Raw genomic sequence first — 19127 nt, 5'->3', positions numbered from 1 at the left:
CTATGCACAATTAAGGATTACTGATCTAAAAAGTTACCATAGAAAGGCAGTAAGCTATAGGAGAAAAACTGAATAGAAGTTGAATAGGATCTGGTTTCTCTTTGATTCACCACATCTATCACAAGCACATTTTGGATAACTTAAAAAAATTACATAAAATCAAAATATGCTTATTGGACAACTAAGTAACAGAAATATAAGAATTAAAGAAGTTAAATACTTTTTTAAAGCCCTACCTTCTCAAAACAGCACTAAGAATTGGCATTTATTCTGTTATACCTCCTTAGGCATTTTAGAAGCCTACATTAAAATGCATATGTACTCCACAAATATTTGTAAACTTGTTTTATAAAATGGTCTTTTCATTTAACATTGTATCTTAACAATCTATTCATAGAGGATCTTTATATTTATTTATTAATATACACTTAGACTCTTGCATTCTTTTTTGCTATTATAAACCATACTTTAGTGATACTTACAGCTTTGGATACAAAGCCATATGTGAAAATATTTTTGTTGGATAGGCACGTTAAAGTGGAATTGATGGCCAAAGACTCAAAAAATTTATTAATATACTTGGATCCTGGTGGATTTTGGTGGGTCAAACTGCCATCTAAAAATGCTGGAAATTTTAACTACCAATGGTTAAAAATGTCTGCTTCTTTGCACATTTGTTAAAATTTAATTTTTTGCCAGTCTGATAGGTGAAAGGAGGAATTAAATTTTCATTTAGTCTATATTTTCCTGACAGTGAACTTATATCATTAACTAGCCATTTAGAATTCTTCTGTGAATTGGAGGGTGGTACCATTTCATTATATATGGGTTGATAAACACTAATCTTTTTTTTTTTTTTTTTAACCAAACAATTAGGAGCTACAGGAGAGGTTAATAAAGACAGCAAACCTAGTGGCTTTTGGGGGGGCGGGTGTGAAGAGGCAGAGGGAGAAGGAGAGAGGATCCCAAGTGGACTCCATGCTCAGACTAGAGCCTGATGTGGGGCTCAATTTCACAACCCTGAGCTGAAATCAAGTCAGACACTTAGCCAACTGAGCCACCCAGGTGCCCAAACCCAGTGGGCTTTTATCTTATCTTCAATCTTCAGAAACCTAGATTCCCACCACTCTATGCCCTTATTCATGGACTTCTTTTCTCTTCCTTGTGATTTTTATTTCCAAATGAAAAAGCAGGAGTCCCAAGATAATACTGAAAAGACTATGGTTGGTCTTATAACAGAATCAATGAAAGTGAACAAAGAGATAGGGCAAACTTTCTTCTGCATTTTCCTCATCACTCAAGTCCCTTCAACATTTCAAGTAAGTTCGTATTTGATTATCCAAATCATTCATTTACTTACTCAACAAAAATGCCAAGAACTATATTAAGCACTGGATATACAAAGATCAAAAGATATACCCTCCTCCTACTCCCCAAAACATATAGTCTAATGCATGTTACAGAATATGGAGAAAAACGAAAAAGATGGTTTATACTGCTGATTTGACCTAGATGCAATTTAAATGAATGTTTTATTATACCATCTTAATGAGTACTATACATATTCTACTGCTCTTTTTTAATGTTTCTATCTCAAATGCATAAATGAAGTTTGGCTCAACTCCGTTCTTCAGAAGATTATTCAATATGGCCACATACTAAATATTCAGTTTGTCAAAAAAAAAAAAAAGGTTAAAACATGAAGGGATGGGTTATATACAGGCAAGGCTAGAGGAGATCACAGAAGGAGGCACAAAAGAGATTAGGATGAGGAACTGTGCACAGGAATCTATCCCTATGCAAGGTGTTAACAAAGTAACAAAGTATGAATATTCTCCAGAAAGGTAACCTGATAGCCCGAGTCCAACTTGGCTTATTTTTTAGTTATATCAGTAAACATACAAAGTTAAGCTGTAATGATATGTATTTGCTAGCACGGTGCATGGGAATAGACATCCCACAAAAAATGCTGGATCACTTAATATATTAGATTGATAAAGTTGTATTTAATTATAAGCACCTCTGTCCTCTTGTGAAACTCTTGTTCCTTTCATTGTTTCCACCCCTTCTTTGAACCTCTGTTTTTTTCCAGATATATATCCACCAACCCTGACTTTGTGATCAATGCTTGGCTTTTCTTCATGTTTCTGAAACATCAAAGATGAAGGCTCAACTTTGGAATAAAGACAAATCATCTGTACTGCCTTCCCATGACCATATCTTCACAATTTTTCTCCTTAAGGCACTAGTTCTAAGGTCACCTGGAGAACCAGGATGAGAGACGTACAAAGTGTCACCAGTCAGATCAAGTCCGTACTTCTGGTGTTCCACTCATGAGATAAGCAGTGAAGAGTATTATATCATTAATGAAGAATACGGATGAGATTGTCCTTCTTTATAGCAAAGGAATCATAAAATATTCTTTATAAAAATCTTTGTTCCCTTGTCTGTAATTTAATCAACAAAAACAAACAAGGTTTCCAAGCTACATATACAGGTGGTTTTTCTACTTGGTGGAAAATTAACCGCAAAGTTAAAAGCTCTAGGCTTTTGGGTAGAAGTCAAGGCAACAAAAAATAGCAGATACCCATTAGCACCAAAGGCCAACAAAGAATATTTCTTGTGAAGTCTGGCTTAGAGGTTGTCTAGCTTCATAACTAAAGATCAGAAATGTCATGCAGCCTCTTATCTACTCTAAGAGTGTTAAATGTGTTAAAAGGATGGAAAACTCACTTTTATTTCTTTGTCATATATTCAGTAGAAGAATTCTAATAATAAAGCAATCAAGTAGTATTGATTTAGACTTTGATAAACGCTTCCCCTCCATAATGGGACTCAATATCTTACCAGGTTGTTCGTAGAGTAAGGTACTGCTTTTCAATCCCTGAAGTCTTATTATTGGGGCAAGAGAGAATAGGTAAAATCTTTGAGTATGGTGTGGAAGATATGCAGTTGTTGGCTTCACTCTACTCCCTTCATGACTATTTCCTATTGCTGAGAATCCTTGTTTAGGGAAGGCAGGAAAGGAAGGGGAACAGATATGACATCTCCCTACCATAGCAGCGAAGTGCTACTTGCATTTGATTTATATAAATAAAACTAGTGCTCTATGAGTTTTCAGTCATAGCACCAGGTATCGTTGCTTTGTATTATAGCCCTTTGTCACCAGTCTTTTTCCCTGGAGCCCTTCTATTTTCTCTTTTAGTTAATCTGTCTACTTCTCTCACTTTTTCTCTGCAGTATCAATGGATTCTCGTTATGCTTTGCTCCACTGGTAAAATTAAGAGCTAAAGTGGCTGCTAGGTCTTGAAGAACATCAGGAAAATGAGTCAAACAGTAGAGATGAGGAATGCAGTCAGTCTTATTTTTCACTGAATATCAGAGAGAATATTGTTTAGAGACTACTTTAGGTCAACATGCAGGCCGTATCTTTAGAGATTTTATGTGTATTATATATAGTCCATATATGTGAAATACATAAATACTAGTACATGTGAAATGTTTCAAATCATGGGGCTGTAAGCTACTTATCAGTTTAAAGTGAAATCAAAATGAAGTTGTTTTCTGAAATCTGCCATTCATACTCATGCTAAAATTTCTTGAAGTACTGCAGCACAGTGAAAAAAATATTACAATGAGCATTACAGGGATATTGGTGCCAGATAAAGTTGACATAGACATTAAGGAAGTTTTCTAAAAAAAAAAAAAAAAAAAAGGAAGTTTTCTATAAAAAAGTTAGAAGGGCCATTAGACTGAGGTGCTTGTAAAGTTTTTCAAAAAGCAAAGTTTAAATCTGCAAGATTAGAATTATATTCCTTTCTAAATGACTTCAATCACTACTCTGTTCTACAGTGTATAATACTGTTCACTATTTTAGTGACTTTCTGTAGATATGAAAGACATTTATAATTAGGTAATAAGATGTGAATGCTATATAAACATCATGTTATAAAAATGATCCTGTAACAGAAGTTAGGATGTGGAAGAGCAAAGAAAGATTGAAAGAGGAATAGATTGAAAGATGCACTAATGTCCTCTTATTTTGAAGTGAGGAGATAATAGATACTGTCTACAGCTAATACTTTAAGAAACAAAACCTATGTATATTATTGAAAGTCATATAGGTGATCTTTCTAACTAAAAATAGAAACTGATCACAGTGGCAAGGCAAATAAGGGAGAATGAAGGACAGCATTCCTTTTCATTGTGTGCCATTCCATTTTATTCTGAATTTGTTTTTCTGTGTAAATTATTACTGCTAAAAATGTTATAATTCTTGTCTACCCTTATTTCTTACAGATGGACAAGAGGTTCAGGGGGATGGGCAGGAGGCCTGTAATTCTGGGACCTTTTTATCTTGTCACCTCCACAATACAATCAGCACTGTGTTTATGGCAAACAAACTGACCCTCTGAATTCTGACAGAGCTCTAATGCTGCGTACCTGCTGTGTCTCTTACTGCTCTAGGGTCAAATGGATGCCTAATCTGAGCTATCTATCTACCACAGATGAGGAGTTTCAGCTTTGTGAGAGGTAAGGCAATTACATCTGAAACAGAGCACAGATTTTATTTTAATCTTCCAGTTATTAGATGGATTGATTTTTGCAATCAGTAAAACATACTACAAAGGTCTTGAGATTAGAGATTTTTTTGAATATCTTATCTGACTAAAAAACATCCTGTAAAGAAGATAAATTTATACAACTTAGTCACTGCCCCACCTCAAAAAAGGACTATGTTCTCTAATCAGTAACATGATCAAATATCACATGGTGACAGATCATCGATTTTTTCTTTAGTTTTTCATGGTAGGCTTGTAATTTGCAAATAACACGAATGTTCAGTATAAAACCATTTCTGTCTTTTGTTACTTTTATTCTGGACTTTTCTTTTTGAAAGACAGCTAACTCTTTGAATGTGACTGTGCTATCCATAGTAGTTTCTGCTGAGTAAGATCAGTTAACATTGTTTTATTTCTGTTTGCACCTGTTCACCATGCTAAAAACTCATATTGGTAGTGACAGATACAATTTAGTGCAGTTATATAGCTTGTATGATTGGTCTCATGAAGTAGGAACAATTCTCAAGCTAATGCCTGGGGCAAGTCCTGGATTCTTCAAGCATTCACATGTTACTTGAATGAAGTACAATGGATGCCACATGTGCGGTGGGAAATCTTACAAGTGCACTAGGTCCTAAAAATATTATTCTGTCCCTTTAAACATTTGCATAATGATTTCAAAAGAGATAGGTTAGCAACTGTAGAAAAAAAAAAAAAAGGTTAAAAATTTTATTGGCACCCAAAGGCTTTTAGGGATATTATTTAACTGCTTATCTGTTTATGTTTATCCATCCATCCACCATCATCCATCCATCTATCCAGATATCCACTACTTAACTGAGTACCTGTTATATACCAGGCATTGTTCTAGATGCTGGGGATATAGTGCATAAAACAAGTTCTCACTTCATGTACAATGTCCTTTCCATATTGTAATGGAGTTTACACCCTGCAAATATAAGTTTTTCAGAACAGTAATTTCAAAAAGATAGTTTATATATTAGAAGTATCTACTGGATGTTTGATTTTTGTAAGCCATTGCTAACTTCCATACCAGACTCCTTAACAGTTCAGAACTATAAAGTGTTAACTTGGCCAGTGAACAGAAATTGTTTTTTATGATTATAATTATACTTAGTCATAACATTTTCTAACAAAAACATACAATTGCATTCTAAAATTACCAGTTAATGTTCATATACAAGTATCTTATGTAAAAATATTTAGATAAGTATATTTAAATATAATTGTGGATTATATTCACCAAATTATTTCAGGCTCAGTCAGAATTTTGGAATCAGTTTTTTTCCATCCAGATGTTTGATTATATTTAGAAAGTACAAGAGAGATTTAACAAGTCACCCTTGAATAAATGAACAAAAACTCAAAAAAGAAGAGAAACAGCAGGTAGCTACACATACGATTTGACACATGGTATTTCTAAAATTCTTGGGGAGTTTGAGTGTAGAAATATAGTTCTTTTTTTTTGTCCCTTCACAAAGAGGCTGTGTTAAGACAGCTCTGTTAACAATAGTTTTATTTGTTAAAAATGCAGATTCATGGGGCAGATCCCAGGTCTAATGAGTTAAAATTTAAATGGGAACGGGGCCTGATAAAAATCTTTATTTAAGGAAGTAGGCCAGTTATTAGACATTCAAACATTTGAGAAGGGATCCCTGGGTGGTGCAGCGGTTTGGCGCCTGCCTTTGGCCCGGGGCACGATCCTGGAGACCCGGGATCGAATCCCACATCGGGCTCCCGGTGCATGGAGCCTGCTTCTCCCTCTGCCTGTGTCTATGCCTCTCTCTCTCTCTCTGTGACTATCATAAATAAATAAAAATTAAAAAAAAAAAAAACATTTGAGAAGATGAAGCAGTAGTGCACATGTGTAGGATGGGTGGGAAGGCTGCTGTTTTCTGTGGCTATACCCACGTAGCATATTTTCTCCTGGATAGAAACTTCATATGACATAAAGAGCCGTGTCTGTCATAGGGTCAGGGTTTCCACTGACAAAAATGCTTTGTATGAAACCTATCCAAACTTAGAACACAGGGAACATGCCACGTGGGGCATATGTTCTGCCAGGAAGCCTACTTCACCATCCAAAACGCCTGGCAGTTGTCAGAACTTGCAAGGGGAATTTTGTTTACTTTGTGAAATGCCCAGTAGGTTCCAAGGGTCATTTAGGAATACTGTCACACAGACATTAGGGTAGATACAGTCTTTAACTTACATGTATCCACTAAAGGGAACATTGTCATCTCAATATTCAGTTTATCTGACCAATATTCTATGGTCCATCAATAAGATTCCTTATATTGTGAAATACCAGTAGGAAAAAAATGTCTTATATTATTAAATATTATTTTTATGTTTTCCAAATATCTTTTATCCAAGACCAGCTAGATAATTAACCACTATGTGTGACACATTGTCTCTCCTGAGAATCTTGACAGTAATACTTAAGTGAAATAAACATTTCCGATAATACAAAAACTTCAATGAAATAAATTACTTTTCATTATTGTTTAATAAAGGCCAGAGATTTGATAATCAACTTAAAAGAACAAGTCCCTAGGGTTAGTAATAGTTTGAACTAATATTTATATAATTTCAAAGTAATGCTTCAATTATTCATACAGAGTCACCTTTATTTTACATATGATTACTCTCTCAACTTCACAATACATGATATGACTATTCAGTAGGGTAGTTTCAGATGCAGTGAGGGTCTGAGAAAACAACAGGCAGATGCTTCAAAGAGGAGGTGGCAGACAAGACGGAAATGTGACAGACGTTAGAAAAGGGGACAGGCAGCAGAAGGCAGAAGTGGCAGGACAAACGGGGACAGTAAAGGCAGGGAGAAGCAAAAGTAAATATGGCAAGAAGAAGCAATGTGAGGATGTGAAAGATGAAACTTACAAGTATAGTGGGTACAATATTCAGTCATGTTTAATAAAAAGGAAATACAAATATACATGCATCTATGACAAAAGAAAAATTAAGTTTAGTAGACTCTGTAATCTTGTAACTTTTTATAAGATGCTTTGATTAATTCATGTATGTGCTCATCAGTATGTAGGAAAGACAGGAAGAAGTCAGAGCATAACAGTATTTGTACACTGATATTCCTGTCCCAACAGGACAGTGAGTGTAACTGTCCTGATCTCTCTCCTGTGTGTCTAGAAAAAGTGCCATTAAATGAACAGGTGTTTGGGTTTGATGGGCTCCATGACTCAGTTTCATAGAGGCTGTGCTGTTTACTGGTAGCTAGAGCAATCACTTCCTAAACCTCATGGCATGAAGCCTGACGCAGCAGTTCTTTCTCACTCGTTCCTTACGCTGTGATGAATGCTTCTATCTAAGGGTCAGCAGCCCTTCTTAGCCACGGATGCCATCAGTGGCCCTTGGGATGCCTGAGGCTAAAGGAAAAGACAGCAGAAGAGAAAGAAGGGCTGAGAAAGACTATTTTTAAGAGAAGGAGGGGGAAAGTGCAGAATTGGGGAAAAAAGGGAGAGGGAATCTGGCAGGAAAGCAGTTCTTTGGGTGGACAGGAAGATTGAGTCTGACCATCAAATGCCTCATTAGGGCTGGTCAGCCGATTGCACCACAGACAACCTTCCTCTTCACTTAGCAACTCTTGGGCATTTGATTTAAAAATACACATTTCATTTATCCAGGGGATTCCCAGAGGGAGCAGGACTACATGACTCCTTGAAGTCATGACCCTCTCATCACTTGATCACAACAGTTGTGTTATTCCCACACTGCTATGCAGTTCCCACCCTCCCATTCTTCTCTCTCTCCCAAACTCTGGTGGTTCCCCAGGAACTGGTGCTTTATGGTCAACAAACTTTTTTACACTTTTAACCCTTGGTGGAAATATTGTGTTCTATTTTCTTGCTTTAATTAGAACCTGGCTGTCCTTTGAGCACACCACTTTCTCAGCAGGCCTCTGGATGGAGGAATTCACTCTTTCATATTCCTTGCATTATGAGTATGGGTATCCTCTGGTCCCTCATGCAGATTTCAGATAATTATTCCTCATTTTTGTAAAAATTTCCATTCTTTTGGGCTTCATGAAACCCAGTTTTTCCCTCTCTACCTGTTGCTGTCATCATTTACTGAACACTACCTTTTTTTTTTTTTAAATTTATTTTTAATTTAATTTATTTTATTTTTTGAACACTACCTTTCATTCATGGAATAATCTTGGTGACTAACTCTATACCTCAACTCTAGATATGATACATTGTCCACTTGAACAACTCCTTCAACATTTAAGTCTTACCACTTCATCTTCTATCACATTATTTCTTCCACCTCACTTGGGTCACTTGCTTCTGCAGTCACATCTGGAATACTGAATACCTGTCCTTTCTGAAAGGATAAGAGAGCCCAGCCTCTGACAAGGACACTTACTCCTATAGCTTATTTGCTCAGTAACCCAATCTCTCCTTATTTGACTTCAGTGAGATCTCTACTTTCTCTCTCATGGCTTCATACATCATTATGCCAGTAACTTTGAACTTTCTATCTCTTGTTCCACATAGCAATACTCTGCTATACAGTTCTACTTGGATGTTTTAGAGATTTCAAACACAAATGCACTCCTCTTCCAAATACCTTCTATCAGTAACTGTACTATTATCCAACTGATTTTTCACATCAGAACCCAGAGGGTCCCCTACTAAATCTCTATCAATCCCTCCAGCATTCTATCTTACTAATCAACTTTACTTCAAATATCTCATGACTATATCCATTTCTTTCTATCTCCACTACCCCTGACCTCATCAAAGCCACCATCACTATTGCTGTAGCCTCCTGATCTGGTCTCTCCCAAGTTTTTCTATTTTTTTCTACTCCTACTAATCTAATTGCCACACTGCACAAAAGGGACCTTTTAAAGATTCAAATCTGATCATGGTACTTCTCTGCATATAACATGTAATGCCTTTCTGTTTATATGAAAAGAAAATTCTTCAATCTTCAGTGGCCCTTCAGCATCTGGTCTCTCTGTGGTTTCCAGACTCATTTCATTCACTTGTCCTTTGTGCCTTCTACACTGGAGCCACTAAATTCCACTGTGTGACTTCTTGTCTCAGGTACTTCTATGTATTGTTTTTTGTTTGTTTCTGTCTGGCAGGCTCCTCCACACAGGACCATTTTTCTCTTCTTCCCAGCCAGGTTAATTCATTCATCCTTTAGACATCTACTTAACTGTCATTCCCTCAGAGAAGCCAGGTCTGATTTTCTTTTGTAGGGCTTATCACAATTATATGTGAATTATTTGTGTATTGTCTGTGCTCCTACTCTAACTCAAATTCTGTCCCGCCCCCCCCCCCCCCCCCCCCATTACCAAACTGTAAAATCCACAAGGACAGTGTTCGTATCTGTTTTATTCAGGAGTGTATGCTGTGTTTGTGAGGCCCAGCACACTCCCTGGCACACACTATATGTCCAATAAATAGGTATGGAATGAATGAATGAATAAATGAGTGAAATTCATTCCAACTTTGGGATTCTGGTTATCTCAACACACTAGAGAGTAATATCATTGATACCTTCAGGTTTTACTCAAAAAATGGTAGGAATAAACAGCAATTAGACATACTTTAATTTAACCACACTTTTGTCAGGAGGGGGAGCCCTAACTCTTGAGAGTTTCAAATTGCAGTTCATTTTCTTCAAAAAATACAATCTTTAAAAATAAAGGATTTTTAATTCTCAGGCCTATATTTCCTACTACAATCATATATTGATTTGTTCTTTGTCTAAATTTGGTTAGGGGGATCCCTGGGTGGCGCAGCGGTTTGGCGCCTGCCTTTGGCCAGGGTGCGATCCTGGAGACCCAGGATCGAATCCGACATCGGGCTTCCGGTGCATGGAGCCTGCTTCTCCCTCTGCCTGTGTCTCTGCCTCTCTCTCTCTCTCTCTCTCTCTCTCTGTGTGTGTGACTATCATAAATAAATAAAATAAAAAAAAAATAAATTTGGTTAGGAAGAAAAAAAAAGCATGTTTAAGGTAGGCAAAGAACAAAAAAGTCTTGAGAAAGTTTTTCATTACATAAATGCCCCTTAGATAGTCCAATTAGAGATCCTGTTTGGATTTCAAAAAAATTTTTTTTAAAGATTTTATTTATTTATTCATGAGAGACACAGAGAAAGAGACACAGGCAGAGGGAGAAGCAGGCTCCATGCAGGGAGCCCGATGTGGGTGGGACTTGATCCCAGGTCTCCAGGATCACGCCCTGGAGTAAACCACTGAGACACCCAGGTTGCCATGGATTTCTAGTAATTTTCTTAGAATTCTGAATGAAGCACAGGAAAAAATTAGGAAAATAAGGCCATGTTTTGGCTATACCATGAGATACCAAATCATGTCATTTAAAAGTACACTACCTCCTAAGTACATTAACTTCCTAAGCACTCTTTTTTCCTCGAATGAGGCTGGGCTCATTCCTTTTCCCTGCTATCTAGGGCAAATGAGAGAATGAGGAAGAACCCCTCTTTAAGTAAATCTCTAATTTAACCAGAGCTCTATTTGTAGTGGACAGAAATACTATCAAAGATGATGGATGGGGAACTGAAATTCTAAGACGTTACTTTCTGCCACAGTGGACCTACGGCCAGCCACGTTTGAAAAAGCATTTTTGTGTTCCTCCCACAGACAGTGTAGATGGTAAAGCTGAGGATTTCAGGCAGTGTTCTTACAGATAGAAACAGTGGTTTCTACACTTACTGTGCCAGCCTTGCTCTGATTTTGATGCTCTCACTGCCAAACGCCGATTTCTCTTACACTGCTCTGACTATGCTTCCGCATGTTTTTAACCTACTTTACCTTCACAGGGATGTCTTCTTCCTGACTGGCTTTCTCTGAGGTGAAGACATATGAGATTTCTTTGTGAGATGTGGTCTGGCGGCAGATGGCACACTTAATGGAACTTCTGTGAGACCCCACGCTGTACTGTTCAATTATAATTGAAATGCACTCATTACAGAAACAGTGTCCACAGGTCAGTACTGCCCACTGAAAAAGAAAATACACAGAACATATCTTAGGGAAATGCTATCAAAGATGCATTTTAATTTATAAATATGTTAAAAGGAGGAGAAGGGAAATCCTAATTTCACTTCCTAAATGTTTTATGACATTAACATTCTAAGTCATAAAAGCTAAGCTTATTTTAACTACTTGTACTTTGACTACTTTTGAATTACTTTAGTTCAACCAGAGTACGCTTTCATAGTCTTTAGTTCTACTTAGTCTAATTGTGAGCATTAACAGTCAGCCACCATTATTTTGTAAGAAGTTGTTGTTTTCATTTCAGGATTTAGGAAAAATGCAAATTACTCTTTTAGCATGCAACTGCAGATATAATAGAGGGACTGAGAACAACATTAATTTGGAGATAATATCCTCAATATATTCTATATAACTCATTGAGTGGATTTACATTTGCACATGCTACAGTATTTATTGATAGAATGTAAGATGGGCTGATACCTCAGATTTATTTTAAAAGTGGTTCTGAATACATTAAAAAAACCTACATAAACTAATAAAAAGACATTTTCGAAAACTCTGTTTTGTTCTACTTCAAGAAAAGTACAATAGTTCTGACTCTTGGAGTATACCATGGAGACTCCCTCTTTTTGGCAATGAGGGATATAGAGGAGTACTGGTTTTAGGTGAGGTGTCAGTTCTAAAAGCTATGGCATCTTATGTAAATTATTTAACTTTTTTCACCTGGTAAACAACAACAAAAACTGAAGTATTATGAGTGACTAGATTCCTAAGCACTAAGCTGTGTTTTTCTAGATCTGGGCATGTATGAACATGCATGGAAAGAAGCTGCTTAGCTGGGCCCACACGAGATACTTTGCAGGATAAACTAAAAAGCCCCTCAGAAGGGAACTCACACTAAGGGAAGAGAAGAATAAGGTATATGAACTGGATTTGAAAACAGTTTTTGAGAAGGGGGAGGGGCTGTTTAGGGTTCATGCTGCTGTCTAGCTGCACATCTGCTCTCAAGGACTTGTGGCAGTCCTTGGGAGTAAAATTAAAGAGCTGTTTCACTAGCAAAATTTTTTTTTTTTTTAAGATTTATCTATTTATTTGAGAGAGACAGAGAGCATATGTGTACACACGCAGAGGGGAGTGGCAGACGGAGAGGGAGAAGGGCAGAGTCCCAAGCAGATTCTGCACTAAGTTCAATTCCATGACCCCGAGATCACAACCTGAGCTGATACCAAGGGTCAGTCAGTTGCTTAACCAACTGAGCCACCAGGAGGCCCTTGCTGGCATTTTTATAAACACGGCATCATTTTTCTGTACCCTGTGTACCTTTTCTGCCAGTGAGAATGAAACAGAGGGGCACTTCCTCTATTTGAGAAAACTTTTGTGGCTCATGAGAGCTCAGAATGGAAAAGCTGAACAAGACAAGTCCATCTATACCTGCAATTCAGGAGAAATCAGACACCTGCTGTCAGGGCCTCAGAAGTGACTGGAAGCTGACTGAAGTAGCTCAAACAGAAGACAAGTGGCAATGTCTCCAAAGGTGTTAGTCAGTATATGAGTTATCTCTGACTGATTTCTCTAAATTAGGATGGGAAGAAGAGAACTGGGAAGCTAAAGGATCTAGAGTTCCTACAGACTGTGGTGAGGAACAGAATTAAAAAAGTAAAGTATTGTTACTCTTGTTGTAATCCAGTATGTTCTCCTAACTGAAGGAAATATGGGTCATACTATAGTATGGGAATACTAAAATTAAATGAAATAATATACATGAAAGAACTTTAAAACCTGGAAATGTTTAAGACATAAATTAAAATTTCTAATTCATCCAGTTGCATGAGATTCATTGAAACTAAAAGTAAAAAAGACAGTGCTTACCTCATGATCTTTTCCATTTTTATCACTTTTATCACATTTTTACCAGTGACTTTTCTCAGAAATCACTAGCATCTGTACATTACTATTCTGCTTGGTTTCCAAAGTAATATTGATGCATTTAAAATTCATTATCAATAAAATATCATTTAAAATCTCATGGTCTCCATAAATTGTAGAAACTAAAAGGTATTTTCTTTCTGATTACTACTGGTCAGAATGTGGAGCTCATACATTTAACTCTCTACTCTTGATTCCATAGAAAAAAAACAGCTAAGAACACTTTTACAGACTTCAAATTTTAAGGAGCAATTAATATTCTGATATTGTATATATTGACTTATACAAAGTAGAGATTCAAAATCAAAATCAGGGAATCCCTGGGTGGCGCAGTGGTTTGGCGCCTACCTTTGGCCCAGGGCGCGATCCTGGAGACCCGGGATCGAGTCCCACATTGGGCTCCAGGTACATGGAGCCTGCTTCTCCCTCTGCCTATGTCTCGGCCTCTCTCTCTCTCTGAGACTATCATAAAAAAAAAAATAAAAAAAAAAAATCACAGTTGGTAGGATAAAAGAATCTCTTTGAGGAGAATATGGTGCCAAAGTTTATAGAAATTTGTACACTGGGGCACCTGGGTGGCTCAGTTAAGTGTCTGCCTTCAGCTCAGGTCATGATCCCAGGGTCCTGGGATCAAGTTCCACATTGGGCTCCCTGCTGGGTGGTAGCCCTCTTCTCACCTTGCCCCTGCTTGTGTGCATGCTCTCTTTATGCTCTCCCTCTCTCATAAATAAATAAAATCTTAAACAACAAAAAAAAGAAGTTTGTATGCCAATATTCAAAAAGAAGTATTTATTCTTTATTATAATGGCCTTGTAAAAATAACAACTAAATTCCCCTAGGACAGATATTATTTGTATTTTAAAGCCTGATACTATTAAATATTAATAATTCCAAGTAAAAGCTATGTTGCCATACCTTTGTAATACCTTAAATAAATCAATGTATGCTCTATTATATTTTCGTATAATTACTAATAAACAGGTTTATGTATTTAGACTTGATCTTGTGACTAGAAACAATATGCAAAACTATGCACCTTTAATGAAAAATATGGGGTTATTCTAGAAATATGTTTTCACCTATTACTTTTTTTTTTTTTTTCACCTATTACTTAAGGAGGGACACTGCTCAAACATATGTGGTACTCATTTAACCTTTGGCCCTATTTTTAAGACAGAGGTAATTTTTGCCTTGTATATAAAATTGTCATGAGGGATGCCTAGGTGGCTTAGCGGCTGAGCATCTGTCCTCAGCTCAGGGCATGATCCCGGGGCCTGGGATAGAGTCCTGCATCGGGCTCCTCGCAGGGAGCCTACTTCTCCCTCTGCCTATGTCTCTGCCTCTCTTTCTCTCTGTGTCTCTCATTAACAAATAAAGAAATCTTAAAAAAAAAAAAAAAAAACTGTCATGAGAGGAAAAGTGAGCTATTGTAGGTAAATGCCTTTGAAAAGTGTAAAGCGTCTTATAAATACATATGATACTTATTATTATTTCACCTGTTTTCCCAGCTGCCGAGCACAGATTGGACAAGGTTCTGGATTAATGCCTCCTGACGTTTTATCTTGAGACTGTTCAAAAAAATAATTAAAAAAAGATTAGTTGCATTTTAAAATCTGATATGTACTTTATAACTCATATATAAAAGTAAATGCTGGCAATTGCTAGTTAAATAACCTGATAATTAAGGTGATTTAGTAATGTATTACTTAATATTCCTGGGATATACAAATAACATTCAAGGAACAAATAAAAAATGGAAATAACTGTCATTAGAGTTTATTAAAGTTACTATATTACTAATTTTTGTGACTAAGGTAAAATGAAAGGCAAATTATAACAGAAAAATTCTCAAAATTTTACTTTTAAGCTAGATTTTATATATGTATTATTTAAAAAAATACAATTTGGAATTCTGAAATAAAGGCCCCTTAAATACTATACAGACAATATTTATTCTGTACATCCACCGGACATGAGATCACAGACTTGGGAAGAGGCAGCATTCATTTACATATCTCCTTACTAATATGGGTTTCTTCTCATTTTGTAATCTCATTATGGCAAAGCACATAACTAGAGAGCAGAAATATCTGATTTGAGACCTATTTTGCCTGGAAATTACATTGAAATATAACAGTTCTCTTCAAAATCTCTTTAAAACTATTTCAAAAATTTTTAGCTCAAAGTCATGGGCAGGTTTTAGTATTAACACTGAGGAAAACATAAAGAAAAGTAAATTAGACTCATTGATCATTGAAGTTTAAAGTCTGTGGTTTCATCAACCAAATATTTTTTAAAAATTGGTTTTGATTATCTTTTTTTTTTTTAAATTTTTTTTTTAATTTTATTTATTTGATAGGCACACAGTGAGAGAGAGAGAAGCAGAGACATAGGCAGAGGGAGAAGCAGGCTCCATGCACCGGGAGCCCGACCTGGGATTCGATCCTGGGTCTCCAGGATCGCGCCCCGGGCCAAAGGCAGGCGCCAAACCGCTGCGCCACCTAGGGATCCCTTGATTATCTTTTGACTTCTGTTAAGTAGTAAAAAAAAAAAAAGGTAAATTGTGCATAGATTCAGTAACTCTATAGTCTCAAAACAATTCCATTAACTAAAACATAACGATTTTTTTTAAATTGAATTTTTTCTTCTATTACTGATTTCTGTTTCAGATAAGAAACCACCTAAAATCTTAGTGGCTCAAACAAACATGAGTTTCTCGTGATTCTACAGGTCACCTAAGTGATCTGGGTGTGGACTGAGTCCTGAGGGGCTGGATGGTCCATTATGGCCTCATGTTGTTGTGTAGCAGCTGGGAGACTAGCTGGTCTGAAGAAAGGGCTAAGCTGAGATTTCTGCTCCTGAAGAAAGGTAATCTGGGCTGCTTCACAAAGACTCAAAGTTCCAAAGAGCAATAAGATTGTGAAAACTCCAATGTACATGTACTTTTCACATCTCTGTGCTTATGTCACAGGCCAAAACCAGGTCATATGATAAAACCTAGTCAGTATGGGAGATCATCCATGGGGATGCATAAAATATGGGGCATTAGGCAGCATTTTTGTAAGCTATTTTTCATAATTTACAACATCTCTTTTTAAAAAAAGAATTACTATTTTTCCATAAAATTTCCATAAAATTACTATTTTTTTTGACATTTTAATAGTTTAATTAACTTTTGCCTTATTCTTAAAGAGTGCTTTTGATGGGAACAAAGAAAGAATTATATATCAGAAGGAAAGAAAAACACTTATGAACATGTATAATGTCTCCTCAACCTGAAAAGCAGGAAAGGATAATAAATAGCAAAAAAACAGATAAAAATACTTCTATTACACCATATTGCAAGTGCATTTAAAATTAGCAATGTATAACATTTATTTCCTTGACATTTCTCTTCCAAAGTGTTCACAGTGCTTCAGGGTCAGTTGAAACAGGGGAAGAATCTCAGGGAAGAATCCTTCACATAATAATAGGACCATTGGTGATAATGTCTCTCAGTTCTCTCCAAATCCATAAGGATGCATTTCCTGATGAGTGACTGAGCTTGGGGTCCAAGTCCCTGCTCCTCTGTGTCCAGTGTACTTGGACACAAGCTTGAGCTTGTAAATCACCCTCATGTGTTTGCATTGGTGTGGCTTCTCTGTGGTTTCTCAGATTCAGTTGTAAATACTGCAGGCTTTGTGGCCATATGGTTTCTGTTGCAACTACTCAACTCCGTCATTGTAGCATGAAGGCAGCCATAAACAATATGTAAGGAAATGAGTCCAACAAAACTTTACTATAAATACAAAACAGGTAGTGAGCTGGATTTGGCCCATGTATAGTACTTTGCAGATCGCTGATTTAAAGTTATAAATTTCTTCTAAGTGCATCTTACCTGCACATTGTCATTTGTTCAGTTCAGGACATTTTCTAATTGTGATTAACTCACAAGTTATTTAGGAGTGTGTTAATTTCTGAATATTTGGAGATTCATCTGGCTATCTTTCCATATTCATTCCTAGTTTAATTCCTCTTTTGTCATGAAACATAATCTTGTAGAATTTCAATCCTTTAAAAATTTTAAGAGTTGCTCTTTGAATCAGCACAAGGTCTATTTTGGTAAATGTTCCATGTACCGTTAAGAAAAGTATATTTTGGGATGCCTGGGTGGCTCAGCAGTTGAGTGTCTTAGGGCGTGATCCCAGGATCTGGGATTGAGTCCCACATAAGGCTCCTTTTGGGGAGCCTGCTTCTCCCTCTGCCTTTGTCTCTGTGTCTCATGTGAGTAAATAAATAAAATCTTTAAAAAAAAGAGTGCATTTTGTAGCTGCTTTGTCGATTAGGTCATGGTTGTTTAGTGTTCAAATGTTAGCTATCTTTACTGATTTTTTCTATCCATTTGGCTGACATAGGAAAGAATCTTGTGATAGCTTGTATCGGCTTATTACCTTCTTCCTCTGTGTTAGGTATTTCAGTTCTGTGTTTTATATCCTATACATTGGCACTGCTGCTTTGCACAATCAGTATTTTCTATTTACCTGTATACTTAGGCTTTCTTTTGCCCTGCATTCCTCCTTCCTGAACGTCCATCTTTCAATCTGGGATAATTTCCCTTTGATTCAAAGAACCTCCTTTAATATTTGTTATAGAGTGAATCTATTGGGAAGGAATTCTTTAAGTTTTTGTTTATCTAAAAACATCTTAATTTCATTTTTCAAAACAGCATTCTAAAGATGCTGTTCCACTGCTACCTGGTTGCACAGCATAAAACCACTGAAACCTGGTAACAGTGGAATGTCATCTTTAAAATGCTAAAAGCAAACAGTTTCTCTGTGTAGTCAACAAGGAGAAGGTAGAGTCACCAGTTTTATGGTGCTCCTTTGAAAGTATTATGTCTTTTTTTGTCCCAATTCTAATTGCTTAAAACTTTTTTTCATGATTTTTGGTTTCTCACAGTTTGATTATGATATTTGTAGGTGTTTTTTAAAAAAATATTTTTATTTTGTTTGGATTCTTTGAGATTGTTGAATCTTTAAGGCATTATTTTATTGTCTTTCATCAGTTTGGGGAAACTCTCAGCCATTATCTATTCAGGTTGCTCTGTTCTTGTTCTCCTGGAACTTCAATGACATGTATGCCAATCATATGGCTGTGTCCCACATCTTTTTCACTATATCCTGTTCTTTATTTTTATTTATGTTTTTTCAAACTCAATATTTTTGGTCGAATTACCTGAATTCCCTACTTCTGGGCCTAGTCACCATCCAATGAGTTTTTAATTTCAGATATTGGATTTTGCCTTTCCAAAATGTCCATCTGATTCTACTGTATATACATTTTAGTTCATTAGTTCATTTTATCTATGCTGTCCAGAATTTCCCCTTTCATGTATAAATCATAATTAAAGTCCTTTCCTGCTATGTCCACAATCGGGATTATGTGTAGATCTGCTTAGATTGTCCGTCTTTCCTCTTTTAATTACTGGTCACATTTTCCTGCCTTTCATGTTTCTTGTAATTTCCTATTGTACGCTACACTTCCTAGTTTATTTATACAACAAACTGCACGGACAAAATTAAATGTTATTTTTCCCCACAGAGGATTGCCCCTACCTCAGTAGGCAGTTAG

General features: G+C 36.4%; 1 protein-coding gene across 2 annotated transcripts in view; it reads right to left on the bottom strand.

Annotated features, from left to right (window-relative positions):
• The window catches only part of SHPRH (SNF2 histone linker PHD RING helicase), a 90632-nt gene that overhangs the window by 12780 nt on the left and 58725 nt on the right, over window positions 1–19127 (bottom strand). For both annotated transcript variants that reach the window (XM_025997968.2, XM_025997969.2), the window contains exons 24-25: window positions 15014–15085; window positions 11406–11594 (exon numbers count right to left, since the gene is read on the bottom strand). In XM_025997968.2, the coding sequence (XP_025853753.1) occupies window positions 11406–11594; window positions 15014–15085 (261 nt within the window). The remainder of the gene's footprint in view (window positions 1–11405; window positions 11595–15013; window positions 15086–19127) is intronic.

This window comes from Vulpes vulpes, chromosome 1 (genome assembly GCF_048418805.1).
Source record: "Vulpes vulpes isolate BD-2025 chromosome 1, VulVul3, whole genome shotgun sequence".
Classification (NCBI taxonomy): domain Eukaryota; kingdom Metazoa; phylum Chordata; class Mammalia; order Carnivora; family Canidae; genus Vulpes; species Vulpes vulpes.
Note: the sequence above shows the minus strand (reverse complement) of the source record. Positions and strands in the feature narration are given on the sequence as shown.